The sequence below is a fragment of the Anopheles merus genome, chromosome 2R (genome assembly GCF_017562075.2).
Source record: "Anopheles merus strain MAF chromosome 2R, AmerM5.1, whole genome shotgun sequence".
NCBI lineage: Eukaryota > Metazoa > Arthropoda > Insecta > Diptera > Culicidae > Anopheles > Anopheles merus.
This window is the reverse complement of record NC_054082.1, coordinates 37,183,746-37,198,543: the sequence shown is the minus strand read 5'-3', so window position 1 is coordinate 37,198,543 and position 14,798 is coordinate 37,183,746. Positions and strand designations below refer to the sequence as shown.

At 44.8% G+C, this 14,798-nt stretch overlaps 2 protein-coding genes across 2 annotated transcripts; one reads left to right on the top strand and one right to left on the bottom strand.

The window, feature by feature from the left end:
• Window positions 1-416: 416 nt before the first annotated feature.
• On the top strand, window positions 417-2,274 carry LOC121588959 (homeobox protein engrailed-2b). The gene is made up of 2 exons (XM_041907440.1): window positions 417-1,471; window positions 1,573-2,274. Exons 1-2 carry the CDS (start codon window positions 1,054-1,056, stop codon window positions 1,998-2,000), a joined length of 846 nt encoding a protein of 281 aa, XP_041763374.1. The 5' UTR covers window positions 417-1,053; the 3' UTR covers window positions 2,001-2,274.
• Window positions 2,275-3,292: 1,018 nt separating this feature from the next.
• Window positions 3,293-14,096, bottom strand: LOC121588236 (adenylosuccinate synthetase). Its single transcript, XM_041905955.1, has 8 exons — window positions 13,192-14,096; window positions 10,344-10,446; window positions 6,065-6,344; window positions 5,822-5,896; window positions 5,548-5,678; window positions 5,312-5,466; window positions 5,047-5,231; window positions 3,293-4,956 (listed from the first exon to the last, which is right to left on the bottom strand). The coding sequence occupies exons 1-8, from the start codon at window positions 13,417-13,419 to the stop codon at window positions 4,713-4,715; spliced, it is 1,401 nt and encodes a 466-aa protein (XP_041761889.1). The 5' UTR covers window positions 13,420-14,096; the 3' UTR covers window positions 3,293-4,712.
• Between the last annotated feature and the right edge of the window lie 702 nt (window positions 14,097-14,798).

Sequence of the window (14,798 nt, the reverse complement as noted above, 5' to 3'; positions counted from 1 at the left end):
ACTGCAAGTAACGAGCAATATGTGCAAGTCCTTTTGCGCTTTAGTTATATCTGCTACCGTTCTAATCCTACACCGAACGATCCCAACGATTCGCTCCAAAATCGCACTCTCTCTCTCTCCATTAGCTAATAATGTCAACCCCTAGGATATTCTAATAACACGATACTTGTATACCTCAATTTCGGGACAATATTATTAAAAATTAGTCTGATGTTGTCGTCAAAAAAAAGAGGACCAAATTGACCCACCCAGCTTCTGTCCCATTATGCCGTATTTTAACGTTTGAAAACACACCGCAGCCGCCGTCCGCCATCATCGCCAGCTGCAATCTTTCCGCCTGTTGATATAATCCATCTCAAGTGTCCTTAAGCAAGAATCGAAAGGACGATCTGTCTCGTGGATGGAATAAAGAAGAAGAAAAAAACGCTAGTCATTTATGCAATTGTCATTTAATTATCAACCACAGAAACTGATGAGAAACGGATTGGTAGCTAAAATGGTGCACGAAGAAGAAGAAACAACGGGAAACACTAGAAAGAAATCAGAGTCGTTCGAATCTCTGTCTGTTTGCGGCGTCCTTCATATCCTTCATTTTCTGCACAAAAGGGAAGCGACAAGAACGGGGAAGTAGGAAGACCTGGCACACCGCAACCAGCAGCAAGCGGGAAAACGCATAGGGGGAAGAATTCGACCGCACACACGCACGGTGTCCTCGATCCTTCCTCTGCTCCGGGATAAAGTGGGAGGAGTTTTGGTTTGGCTCTGTGTACCCCTCACCATTGCTGGCAGGTTTTGGGCCCGATTTGTGGGCAAAGGGAAAGAGGGCGTAAATATTTGGACAGGGATTCAATTTCACCAAAACAATCTCCACGAAAAGGCGGCAATCTCGGCCATGAAAAGAGAAGGCAGAAAATAAAAAGGATGTGATCGGCCGCTACCGGCGTTCAGTGTGTGATCGGTGCGGAAAGGAACCGGACCTCCGTGGCGAGTGTATGTGTCTGTGTGTGTGTTGTTGGCAGCAGGACTACCACCAACTGCGTCAGTGTAATTATAATGGCGGCTTCGAGTTGCAAGAGTGTGGCGCCCTTGCGGCAGAGTGACTTCAGCATTGAACATATCCTTACGCGTGCTGGCGAACGGTACAGCAAGCGGCGCAAACTATCGAACGAAGTAGGCGGCTGTCGGAATTGTTGCTCCACTAACAGCAGTAGCAGCAGCAGCAGCAGCAACAGCAGCCCAAGAAGTGTCCATAGTGAAGAGGGCGAAGGTGATGATAATGATAATGGTGGACGGTTGCGTGACGAACCCGGTACGGAGGCAGACGAGGAACTGGACGAAGAGATCGACGTGGGACAATCCGTGATGCAGCATCCTGGGCAGGAGGCTAGATTTTTACCGACGGCACCCAGTTGCGGTATGCCCACGTTCGATTGGCTCTACTACACACGGTATCATCCACCGAAGCTACCACGTAAGTATCTATCGCCCTTCGGCTGCAGGACTCGGAGCAAGAGACTCCTGTTCGGTCAATGGCGGATCAAAGCTTACCACCCTCGCACGTTCGTTCTTCAGGTCCTCAGAAAACGGGTCCAGTCAAGCGAACGCCCGGACGTTTGCCGCGTGTACCGTTTACGCCTGCACAGCTGAGCGCCCTGGAGGACGCGTACAAAGTGTCCACCTACCTGAGCTCCGAGGAAGCGAACCAGCTCGCCTACAGTCTCGAGCTGACCAACACGCGGGTGAAAATTTGGTTCCAAAATCGGCGCGCCCGAGATCGGCGCGAAAAGCGGGAAGCATCCTTGTTGACCGGTGGGGCGGCGGCCACGTTCACCTCCGAATCGCACCCAACGCACTGTACGTTGCTGCCACCACTGTACGCCACTGTAGGAAGTACGGCTAGCGGCTCCCGTACCGGCAGCCATCCTTCGTCGCCGTCCAGCGTGGAAGCGTCTGCCGGCGGTCGGCAGAGCCGAAGTCCCACCACGGACCGAAGCTATTAGAGCAGCAGAGAGAGCTTTGAAAAGCTGTTTTACAGGCTACCATGGGAGGGTTTAGCACGTTTTTTTGTGATACCTGCGATCTACGAGACCTGTGTGCGATCGAACGAGTGATCGAAGCGCGAGGGGACACTTTTGTACAGTGATTATGTGAATAAGATTTTTGACTAAGAACATGCACATTAATGGATAATATAAGTGAGAAGAAGTATGGTGAGAGAGTGCTGAGATCGTGTTTACCATGCAGCAAGATTTTTGGAATAAAAAAGAGATTATTTACACGCACTAAGCCAAGTTTGTTCTTTGTGTTAAGCATAAAGGCCATTGGGTTCAAAATAAACATTTAAAAAAAATAATTATTTACTTTTGCTGATTTTATTCATGGACGCAGCTAACGAATATTTAAAAAAAAATGTCATCACTGGTAATAAAATAAAATTATTTAAAACCATCTTTTTACTTATTATTTCTTTTATAGCATTACTTTGAATTCCTTTTGCGGTACCATAATTATAATATTTTTTTGTTTTAACACATCGCATTCCTTTCTGTTGTTGTTATTGTTGCAGACAGCGGATTGAATTGAATAAAAACATCTTTGAAAACTTATCAATGTATCCCACCCTCCCACTCACCCACTTTCTAGGCCTTTTTTTGCTGGGAGCATCTTCAAACATGTTTCTTCCCCTCTTGTTTCAAACGAAGGGACGAGCGTGGGAGGAGGATCATGCCCAATGCTGGGAAACAATGGGAGGATAAAAATTCTGGCATAGTGTCTAATATGCAGTAAACATAGGACAGGATTATACTAAAATTATTTTGTATAAAAATTAGCATTAAAACCTTACATACTGTTTAAGCCTTCCAGTATATGCTGCAGTGAATACAATTGCTCCACTGTCGGTGGCACTCTGAAATCATGCTTTTTTAATTTACACAATGTTGAAGCTATTTGTCACAAAGTGTAGCACTTTAACGATCGATACGTTAACCCAAACTGTCGTTTCAAACAAATGTGCTTAAAAAACGCAGTTTGCCCACCACTGAGGAGGCGCAACAGTGCGTCCGTGTTCAATTACCGGGTAGTAGCACTGGGAGAGGTCACTCATCGAATTGCATCGAATCATTTTTACACGATACAGGTATTTTAAACATAACCTAAACGATGGGTAAAGGTGGGGTTGGGGGATGGGTGTTAAAAAACAGAACAAACAAACAAAGGAAGAAGAGAAAAAAAGTCAAACTGTTGTTAACGTTACGTTTACATTGTTTCCGTTTTGCAGGAAGTCTTTTGATCTGTTGCAGCATCGTTCCGCTACCCGGCACGCTTCACTGGCTATCCATATCAATCCCACAACACTGAGCAAAAGTGGTTTGTTTAGTTTTTTGTTCTGTTTTTAATCGACACGTTCGTTACGATATAAGCTACGTTCCTTTCCTTGCAGCATCATATGCTACATTGTGTGTTGAGCGAGCACCCGCTGTCGGTTGCTCTCACCTTGCGAGCCTTCTGTAAGCCCTCTCCTGGACAGTCCTTTAAAACACATACACACACACATGCAATATTGAACAAATTTCTATCTATTATGCGCTGTGCACTTTTGTTTTTTTACTGTTTTTTTTATGGTACAAGTGTTATCTTTTCACACCGTACATTTTAGTGTTTAGCCTTGGTGTGTAGTGACGTAAGATTGTGTTGTTTCTTTTTTCTAAATTATATGTTTATGCGCACCCCTTTAGCTTGGTTTTAGCCCAATAGCTGCACATTCCATTTACCAGTGCAGTAGTAAATGGATAAATAAGCGTCGTAAGCTTTAATAATTCGGGTTCTTTGTGTTTTTACTTTGTTTGCGCATCCTTACCATTGATCTATTGTTATGCGGAGGTTGGGGAGTTGTGGGGGGAGGATCCTTTAGGCTTTGCTTCTTTTCACTTCACATTATCCATCTGTCTCACTCTCTTTATCACTCTCTCTCTGTGTGCCTGTGTGGAGGCTTATTTCGCTTACAATACGTTGTGCGTAGGCTTTGCCACTAAACTATTTCGCTCTTGCCTTTGGGGGGAACTTCTTGAGAAGCTGCTTTACATTTCATTTATTTTGATTTCTCTTTTCTTCTTCTGTTTTCAAACAACACACACACACACATACACACCGATATATGTATATATTGTAATGGGCTCTAGCTGGGTGGGCACGCAGCAGACACTTGTGGGAGTTGGTTTTGCTTAGTAAATCAAATAGGTGATTCAACCATTAAATGGTTGTGTTTTTGTTGTTGTTGCGTATACTAATCACACCAAAGCACCAACAATTTCCAAACAATATCCATCTCACCTCTATTCTGCCTCATGGGCACTTTACATGGTTCACGGTTTACATACCTGCTGTTTACAATACGTGTTGATTCTTACTCTTTTTCTTACAACCATTATGTGTTGCACAACTACTTTTTTCGAGTAAGCATTCTGTAAAGCCGAACATTTCCAACAGTAATATAACGGCAACTCCCTTCCGTGTTACTAACTCTCTCTCCCTCTCTAACAAGGAGAACGCGTGGGAAAGAATGAAGCGATCGCGACACAGCAACGATGGATAAACGGTTACTCCTCTGCCTGTGCGGACGAATGGTGATGTGTTTTGGTAAGGATGGAATTGAAAAATTCATGTGTATGTGTGTGTAGGTGTATCTGTGTGCGCGCGTACGCTCTGCGACTTTAATCCTTCACGCAGATAATGGATTCTCGGCCCTTGCCGACACCGATCCACTTGACCGGCACATCCAAATCGCTCTCGATGAACCGGATGTAGTCTTGGGCCTGGGGCGGCAGCTCCCCGAAATCGCGCACATTCTCCGTGCACTGTAGCCAGCCCGGCACGGTGACGTAGTTCACCTCCACCTGGCTAAGGTCGGTGATCGAACCGGGGAAGTAATCAATCTTCTTTCCGTTCAGATTGTAACTGCAACGTAAAAACGGCGGAGACACAGGGCGAGGATTAGAACGGACGTTTAAAAGTGTCGTTTCGCAGAGGACGTTGAGAATGCCTTACCTGACAGCCACCTTAATTTCCTTGAGCGTATCTAGAATGTCTAGCTTGGTCAGACAGATAGCGGTGTATCCGTTGACCATGGAGGTATATCTTAGCAGGGGCAGATCGAGCCAACCGCACCGACGAATTCGCTGTGTTGTAACGCCAACCTCACCACCACGCTTCTGCAGTAGCGATCCAAATTCCTAATATAAAAGAAGGACGCAAAAACATGATTCGCTAGTTGCCAAAAGAGACCCTCGAACCCAAGGGCGCGGCTACTTACATCGAGCAGTTCCGTCGGGAAGGGTCCATCGCCCACGCGTGTCGTGTACGCTTTGACGACACCGATCACCTCACCGATCGACTGCGGTGGCAAACCCAGCCCCGTCAGCACACCACCGATACTGCAATTGCTGCTCGTCACGTAAGGATAAGTGCCTGGAAGGTAAAAAGGAAAAACCAAACCGTGGTATTATGTTGAGTTGCTTTTGCACCCAGCCCAAGAACAAGAAAACCTACCAAAGTCAATGTCCAGCATGGCGGCATTCGCTCCTTCGACCAGTACGCTTTTGCCCTCCTTGAGCGACGTGTGCAGGTACGAGACAGAGTCGCGCACCAACGGTCTCAACCGTTCGGCATACTCGCGATATCTATGTAACGGTGGTAAGAAGCAAAGGTCCAACACAAGTCCATCTGATGTCATCTTCCTCCGTCGTCCTACGGGCCGCCCAGGGCCCAGGGCAGACCAGCAGGTTGACAGAGGAGGACGAGCGAGTGGCCAACCTTTACTTACCGTGCGAGTTCCGCATTTACGTCCACCGAGAAATCGGGATACAATCGTTTGTACATTGCTACCAGTGCCTCAAACCTGATACCGTCGTCCAATCCACATGCGCAGGAGGGTGGTGATGATCCGGCGCAATGAATTCCCCGTGAACGGAAGCGGTACGATTGGGTTAGAAGAATAATGATACAAACGAAAGTGAATTTACATTACTATTAACACCGCGTGCGTGTTTCGGACGGTGCTGCTTACTTTTCACTGAACATCTTGAAGTCACCTAACAGATCCGACACGCGAATTCCATTGCGGGTTGCCTTGCTGGAGTAGCACGGCCCGATGCCTTTCTTGGTCGTGCCGAGCGATTTGCCACCCTTTTCCGCCTCCTGCAAACCATCTACCTGCTGGTGCAGGTCCAGCACCAGGTGAGCGCGGTTGGAGATGATGAGCCGGTCGGTCCAATTCTTCAATCCCTTCGCCTCGTTCTTGGCCAGCTCCTCGAACAGGCCGGGCAAGTGAACGACCACTCCATTACCTACGGAAGACAGATTAGAACGCAAAACATTGTAATTAGATTGGATTTTGGTTGGTATTATTAGTTCGTATTGTGTTTAGTGTAACAGAGAAAATTCGCATCAATTGATCGTGTTTTGACGTAAAAAACCCATTATTTAACATTTTTTTCATAATCTCCCCACTAAACTAGCCTTCATGCATGCAAATAAATATCGTTATTGGATCACAGCGAAAACTAAGGCCTGTTTAGCGTACCAATAATTGAAAACCGCCGGACCCCCGGCCGCTCGCTTGGTGAAGTGGCACGGACCCTCCTCTCCGTGGAAAGTTCGTACTGTGACACACGTGCCACATCAGTTCGTGACTCAAACGATAAAACAACCGCTGTGCTACCCACCCAATCGATCCTTTGTGAACGGGGTATATGCCCGCCCCGCATGCCCGCGACTTGCCAACTTGTTTGCGAGACTTATCAGGCATAGGCCGCACTACTCGCTACTCGCTATCTATATTCGTTTGTGTTGTGCTGTGCGGATGTATTTTGTTGATGAGCTTAAAACAAACTGCCTCCTTCCCAGCACTTTTTGCAAGGTCAAATCGGTGTTGTGTACGATCAAAAACAAAACAGAACCGCAAATGCTTTATTATAATGATTGTGTGGATGTTATTTGTTAGTTTAGATTTGGTTTGGGTGGTAATATTTAATCATACATCCTAAATCATAAAAAGGTAATGGATAAATAATGAAAAATCTAGTTCATGGTTTGTAAACGATAAACAAATACAAGAAAAGCCATACCAAACACAAACTTAATGAAAAAAAGTATAAAAAATGATAAAATAAGCACTAATCCAAACATGAAACACATAGATCATAAAACCTTGAAAGCAAATAATTCTTACACACCCACCCTCTTCCCATTGAAATTATGGTAATCAAAACTTTGACCCAAACTTGGAACATTTGATCGATAAACACATTTTCGTCATTTTTTATGCCGATTTTAGGTTTTTTTTGTCCATGATTAAATTGCCAAAAAATGTCCACAGTCGTGTGTTTCTGGTTGGAGCCAAACAAGAAGAGGGGAAAAAAACCTGAACTACGGAGAGGCCTTTCTTAATACCTCGAAGGGAAACAACCTTGAGCGAAACGCAAAACTAACTCAAGGATATAGTGGTGTTGTTTGCTCAAGGATATAGTGGTGTTGTTTGGTGTGTGTGTGTGTGTGTGTGTGTGTGTGTGTGTGTGTCTCGTTCGGTCGGTGATTTCGCGGTTTTGTTCACCACCGATTGTGAAGCCTAAAGGATAACGTGACTGACGCATCGATGACACAAAGTTTCCCGCTAAATTGTTGGGCCAACCCTTCCTCCCTTCCCTACCCCACCATTCCATTTTTGGTACAGAAATGGGTGATTAATTGTTTAGATTACCGACAACCGAAACATAACGAACGCAACACACACAAAGCGCCATAAAAAACCGAGCAGAAAAGTGTATTATTGCCACACAGCATTACATTCCCGCCCTGAGGATTCGTTTAGTGATCGTGTAAAAATGAGCGTGAAATGTGTTGATGATTGCTTACAAAATACACATCTAAATATAGCGCATTCCATACAAACCGAAGGCTCATTATACAGTCAAACTCTTTACAATGTTGACTACAATAAAAAAAAAATTATTTAATATATTTCTCGCCATTTTTCAACGAAATCTGTGAACGTGAATATTTTGAAAAACGAAATAAACGTGCATAGTGTAGAAAATAACATAAATATTTTTAGAGTTTGGTATTCTTTCTTTTGTGAAAACACAAAAAATAACATTTTACGATCCTTATTCACTCGATCACTCAGTGGACCTTAAGGCACAACAAACTAACCCGAAACAATGACTAAATGTTTGCTCATTTGTTTGGTTTTGTGTGCTGAATAATAATGGGCAAAGTTTGAAAAGCAAAAGTTTGTTTACAGCAACGCGTGTTTTGAGCTGTGTGTGTGTGTGTGTGTGTGTGTGTGTGTGTGTGTGTGTGTGTGTGTGTGTGTGTGTGTGTGTGTGTGTGTGTGTGTGTGTGTGTGTGTGTGTGTGTGTGTGTGTGTGTGTGTGACCGAATGGTTTACAATCGTCATACACGAAAGGGCTTCAAACCGTTGCCGATACAAAGTTTTATTAATTGAGCATTAAAGTTTTCATTCCAAACCACCCACCACCAAGCGTCAATGCTTTTTTTATCAATGAAACGCAAAGTCTGCCACTGCCAAACACTAAGCCACAAAATAAACAACAAAAGGCAAAGAGTACCGTCAAAAGTGCTGCAGTTATTACTGTGATCCCATTCACCACGCTCATTAAGCCGCAACTCACAATATTGCACCAGTTGCAGTTGCAAACGGGCAAAGGCGTTACGAGGTAGAGAAAACGTGTGCCAATATTAGTTTCTACCCATTAGGCAGGAAAAGGAATTTAAAAAAAAAGGAAAACTCTCGATCAGCACGAAAAGCAATCCATCTCCCGCCGGGCGAACTCGACGATCACGTAAATTGTCATGTGATGATAGAAGACGCGGCAAGATGAACACACGATCCACCCTTGCTTCCACACACACACTACCGTTTTGCACCGCTTGCTTTGGTCGAGAATTTGAAATGTAAGCGTTTCTCATCTCGTAGATATCATGCCGTTTTTTGCTAACGAACACACCAACAATACCTCTAGGCTAGGCAAGTAGATAACGACGACGACAACAGCGACGTTGAGAATTGTTTGTGAGAGGAAGGTTATTAGAAAGATACTCGGCGCACCATTTGCTCATTGCGGACACAAGACAAACCGCTGCTATATCACCACCACCATCGAACAGTAGTATCTATTTCTATTGGGTGGCACGACCTCAACACACGGTGCCAGTCAGCCACGATACCATGCACTGTTTCGTCTCAATGGCAGTAGGACGACTTTTGCACTTGAAATTTGTGCTCGCAACACGATCGCGACACGACACACAGCGAATAACCAAGCCCGGCTACCGAGGCTACCTGCTTACACCCTTCACCCATGTCCTGCTGTGCTGACCTTAGTATGCCTAAATAGAAACATGCTGTTCGCACTTCAAGGATGTTTGGGGCCCTTCTGTGTGTGTGTGTGTGCATAGCGTTTTATTGACGCACACGGTTGATAGATGAGAGGCGATCGATGGATCAATGCTCAAACTATATATTTTATACGTGCAAATATTAATAAATAATATTTCAGGAAAATGTAATTCTCTTTTCACATGGCCAAATGGTCACGTTCACATGGTGATTATATTTTTTATTTTAAAAATTGATACCAACAACATCAGTACTATGGATGTCATGTCACATCCGCAGTCGATTGACGAAACATGCAAGGCATTTTTTAGCGTGAATGCAGCTGTGAATGCAAAGATTTTAGATAAAAGTTTATCGTGCTGATAAGCATTGCAGGCTTTTGAGTGCGCATGAGATGTCCCACGAACGGAAGGAAAATCGCATTGGTATAGTTAGTCATGCCGGCCTATAGAGGCCTTCGAGACTTGATAAATACCACGCAGCCGGATAATCAGTCCTTGCAATGGAGCGGACGGTTCATACGAGACTTGAACCTACGACGAGCATGTTGTTGACTATTGCTATTAATTGTAACTCAAATTGTAAGAACAATTAACCAAATAGCTGTGTTTTTATTGGTTGTTTGAATGCAACGAAATCCTCAAACAAAACACACACGAACGTAGCCTGATCGCCGAACGCAGCCTGATCGTACGGTTAGGTTGTATAAACTGTATAACTAGATAGTAAAACTATGTGCTGACATAATGTATTAAAGTGTCTACGCGAAAATGGAACGATCATGAAAAGTTAAAAGTGTTCGTAATCCTGCCCTGAGAGCGAGAGAGGCGTTCAATCCATTATTGGATTATTTCGCGACATACATTTGGTCCTAAAACAAACCAGTGCTTACTTAAGCTTAAGCTTTTTGCAATTTTACACTTACCAATAATAGAAATACATTTCTCGTGAATGATCCCACTGGGCAGCAGGTGAAAATCAAAGTCAACGCCATTCACCACCACCGTATGGCCGGCATTATTTCCACCCTGTAATGCAAGAAGAAGAGAATACATTATTGATATGGAAAATGATTTTAAACAAAAATGCAATACGGCCAAAACCGTCTCTCTTAAATACTTTTAGCAATTGAAATGTGAAACTCTTAACGATACAATCATAGCGTATGTTGAATCGAATGTATTGCTGGTAAGCTATCGTTATGCCAGTCCCGTGGTACAGTCGTCTTCAACTCGCACGACTTAACAACAACCCGTATGAATCCAAGCCAAGCTCTTAGACCGACTACGGTTTTTGCGCCAAAGAAGAAGTATAACAAAAATATCGTAGTAAACATACTACACAATTAAGTAAATATTGTTCACTATCATTGAAAAATCAAATAAAAATAGCTTTTTTTGCTTTCGCTTAATTATTTGTAAACATCGTCTAATGATTACACTGTGCAGCTGATCAAGTTCAACACACCAAACGATCATGGCTACTAATTAAAAGCGATAATAGCGGACATCCTTTGCGCATTCTACTTTCTCTGCGCCACACACCCGAAAAAGCAACAGCAACCTGTTTAAGATCGTGTTTGTATGTGGTTGTCTGTGGCGCGGTTCGATCGACGGTAACGATTGTGCAGCAAAATATTTTTGGCATTTCGATGGTATTGCTATCATGGGCGGTGTGTGCACGGAGCTGGGGCCAGCAGCTGTTTCCACCCGTGTTTGCCGTGTTTTTGGGCTCCTTCGTTCCCTCAATCGAACGTGATCTCCCGTGTGTACTGCGCGGGTGGATGAGAGCATGATCATTTCAGTCTATCTTTTGGGAGGTTTTTGTTGCTGTTGTTGGATGTTTCAAGTGCAGCAACGGTTGATGAAGACACATGGCGCCTGCGCCTACCGTATACCACCATCGTCGGTTTTCGGTAGAATAGAAGAAAGTAAAAATTAACTAGACCAGCGGATCCCCCTAGTATGATGATCGTTCTGTATGTATGAACGAACCATTCGCCAGCTTGCTGCTGGTAGTAGTGGTCACCTTGGTCCATTAAGAGGCGCGGTAGTGCTCTACCACAGCGTCTCGGTTCTTTCCCACCTTTCTCTCACGAAAACAGGGAGCAGAAAGGCAGGGACTAACCGCCAGTGCTATTCTTATCGATCGTGTTAACATGCGCAAATTTCAACTGACCGGGTCATGTGATGGACGTTTTTTGAGGGGCTGAATAGACACGACAAGGGGGGTAAACTTTCCCTCCCCATGACCTCTCATCTCGCTCTTCGAGCGGTTGCAATTTCCCTCCTGGCCTAGGCGGTGTCCTCCTGAGCCGGATGGGGTAAAGAAAAAGCGAGAGAGAAAGTGTGCAATAAATTATGCTTTAAGCCGATGCTAAACACAGCACAATGGCAACCGCAGAAACAAAACAAACCACCGTAGCGGCGGTGAGGTGAAAACAAACACATTGCGTGGGGATATTTTGGGAAATTTTTAAATATTTCCATTACATCATCGCACCACAGCGAAGGCTCTTGGTGCGCGTGAGGTTTGGTTGTATTTACAGCTGGTTAGAAGTGGGATCATTTTTCTAAGAATGAATTGACAACGCAGTGCGACGGATCGCACGACAATATGACGGAATAACACACACACACACACAACGGCAATCGCATCCCGTAATTGCATCAATTGCTATTCTATCGATAAAGAGAATTCGCTCAGTCATTGCATTGAGGTGTGTAAGCGTAACGCAACAAGCCACAATAGATTGTACGTCAGCAGCAGCAGTATGGACGGGCCCTCTAGGAACTATGTATTGGCATCTCGTTGATTGTTATTAGTTCAAGGGAAACGACTGAGAAATGCGCAACGTTGTACGAAATCATTTTGGCCGTGATTACACGCTTCCTTATCAGTCTCCTTAACGAAGAGCAGAAAGCGGGTGCATGTTGAGCCCCTAACACTTTCATCTCAACCGAACGCGACACACACGCCACACATACGTACGCAAATGACGCGTGGACGTACCACATGACGCAGTGAGCCCGTGGCAAAAAAAAGGCTTTGTGTATCAGTTGACCTGCGGTACACGGGCTGGGTTGGTGTTAATCGGCATGTGATTATGAATCAAAATATACGTTCCCCCCCCCCCTCCACTGCGGAACGACAGATGTTGGCTTTCTGGCCGTATTGCGCGCAATACGCCACCGTTTGGTGTCTGTTTTTGCCATGCTGCTTATCTTATCCTCACGCCAAGTGACTAGACACCCGAACGCTCTTCAAGTTAATCTCGGTTAAGTGTGCGAACAAATCAAGGAAAAAAACATACGAAACACACCCAAATGTTACGCGATATCGTCGCATCCACGAGTCGTGCAAGACGTGCAATGCAAAAAAAAAAATACTGCACCAGCCGGTGGTTACACTCGGAGGTACAGAATTTACAGCACCATCAATTAAGACCCGAGTGAAAATGGTTCGAATTCGTCCCCGTGACCCAGTGCCACTGCCTGTGGAAGAACGATGCGCTTGTTTGCACTGGGAAGATCACCACTCATCACTGTCGGTGATGAGGGGTGGGGGTGGGTTTCGTGATTATGAAACATCTTGCAAAGCTTGCAATCGTAGTGTGTAGCAGGCCATGGTGAAGAGCATGAAACAGTGAGGGGGGGGGGGGGGGTTTCGCTTCATCATCACGGTCACATGTTGATTTGTGCGCTACGTGTGCACTTCTATAATGGAACTGGCAGCAATTATTACCCATCCGATGGTCACCCCAGCACACTCACCTGACAGCGGCACACGATGTCTGCGTCGGCGGCCAGCATATCGACCACCTTGCCCTTGCCTTCGTCGCCCCATTGGGCACCCAGCACCACGGTCACCTTCTGGGTGTACGGGTTCTGGCGTCGATTGTGCATCTGTTCGTGCGTGTTGTTTGCCGCAGTGTGATTACTGTCACTGCTGTTGTGATTGGCCGTGCCGTTCACAGCCATTTGGTGATTTGCTGCCGACATACTTAAAGGAAAAGTGCTTTCTGCTGCTGCGCGGGTGTTGTTATCAATGATGCCTTCCTTTGCTGTTCCTGCTGGTGTGCGAGTGTGTGTGTGTGGCTTCGGCCAACGCAATTAACACACGTATGTAAACCACCTGGTTGTGCCGCCTGTTGGCAATTATACGGGCGGTTTTGCTTGCAGGACCGAGACGCCGTACCGAGAATGATGGCAGGTTACCGATTACCGAACACACTCGACTTCCGGAAACTAGATTACACAATCCACTTCCGGTGAAAGAGCACTAAAGAAGGGCGATCCGGTGCGCGCTTCCAATCGACCCACCGCAGGAAAAAGGATGACAAATTGTCGACACTACGGACACTTCCTCACTAACGCGCCGCGTAAAGCGAAACGAAAACCACGAGGTGTTGGGTAGAACAGACACCCTTTTGCAGTAGCGCACGGCGGCAACTAGCTGCCCACAGGATTACGCGAACACGCGAACGGCGGTAATAGTCGCGGACCCGAAAGCGCGGACACTTTGGTCACCAAAGGTTTCGACCAAGATCAACGAGGAGATCTTGTAACAACGCCGCCAAGCAGTCGTCGCAAAATACGCGAAACGCCGGAGGAAATGCACCCGAACCTCGTGCGGTTAGCACACCGAGAAAAAAAACAATAAAAACAATTTGACAGCTCGCAAAGATTGCGCTTCAATTCGCTGATTGACGTTTGACAGTTGGCAGCAAGATGTGTTGACAAATGAGCTAAGTGCGGAAGAGAATTATATCCGTTCAAAACTGCAGTAAACGGTTTGTGAAATTTGGTGTATTTTTCCGGTTTCTGTAGGAAATTAAAAATATTCATCTGATCCATAACTAAACTTATTTTAGACCATTTATAGAATAAATCATACAGATTGTAGTTGATGTGGGTAAAGGAGCAAATTATATACGGTTGAAACAATATTTTTATTTTGCTAGTTAGGATATTGAGCTTACTTTTTTTAGAACTCGCAAGGCATCAATTTGGCGTATCTCTATAAAATCACCAGCCATTTTTCAGAAAACGATAATTAAAAACCCAAACACCACAGATCGGGAATGCCAGCGCTGACGTTTGATAGCTCGTGTGCGTGAAACTTCATATTTTAAACGGCAACAATTTTTTTTTTACCGTTCAAATAGACATAGAGTGACAAAGACTCGCGCGACAAAAAGTAGCTCAAAAATTCAGTCCGTGTAGATCAAAGTAGCTCATTTGACCCAGTCAATGTACATGTTTTTTTAATGAAAAACATTGAAAAATAAGTTACAATGTATTCAAATTCATTTTTTGAGTTTTGAATTAGTCTGGCTCGTAAAAAACTGAATAATTCAATTGTGGATTGATGGATATTC

Excerpts from the sequence above, each read along its gene's own strand:
- LOC121588959 (XM_041907440.1), top strand. The coding sequence starts at position 1,054 with ATGGCGGCTTCGAGTTGCAAGAGTGTGGCGCCCTTGCGGCAGAGTGAC. Across the intron at positions 1,472-1,572 it reads TCATCCACCGAAGCTACCAC|GTCCTCAGAAAACGGGTCCA; the intron begins GTAAGTATCTAT and ends TTCGTTCTTCAG.
- LOC121588236 (XM_041905955.1), bottom strand. The coding sequence starts at position 13,419 with ATGTCGGCAGCAAATCACCAAATGGCTGTGAACGGCACGGCCAATCAC. Across the intron at positions 5,679-5,821 it reads GTAAATGCGGAACTCGCACG|ATATCGCGAGTATGCCGAAC; the intron begins GTAAGTAAAGGT and ends ACCGTTACATAG. Across the intron at positions 4,957-5,046 it reads GAAATTAAGGTGGCTGTCAG|TTACAATCTGAACGGAAAGA; the intron begins GTAAGGCATTCT and ends TTTACGTTGCAG.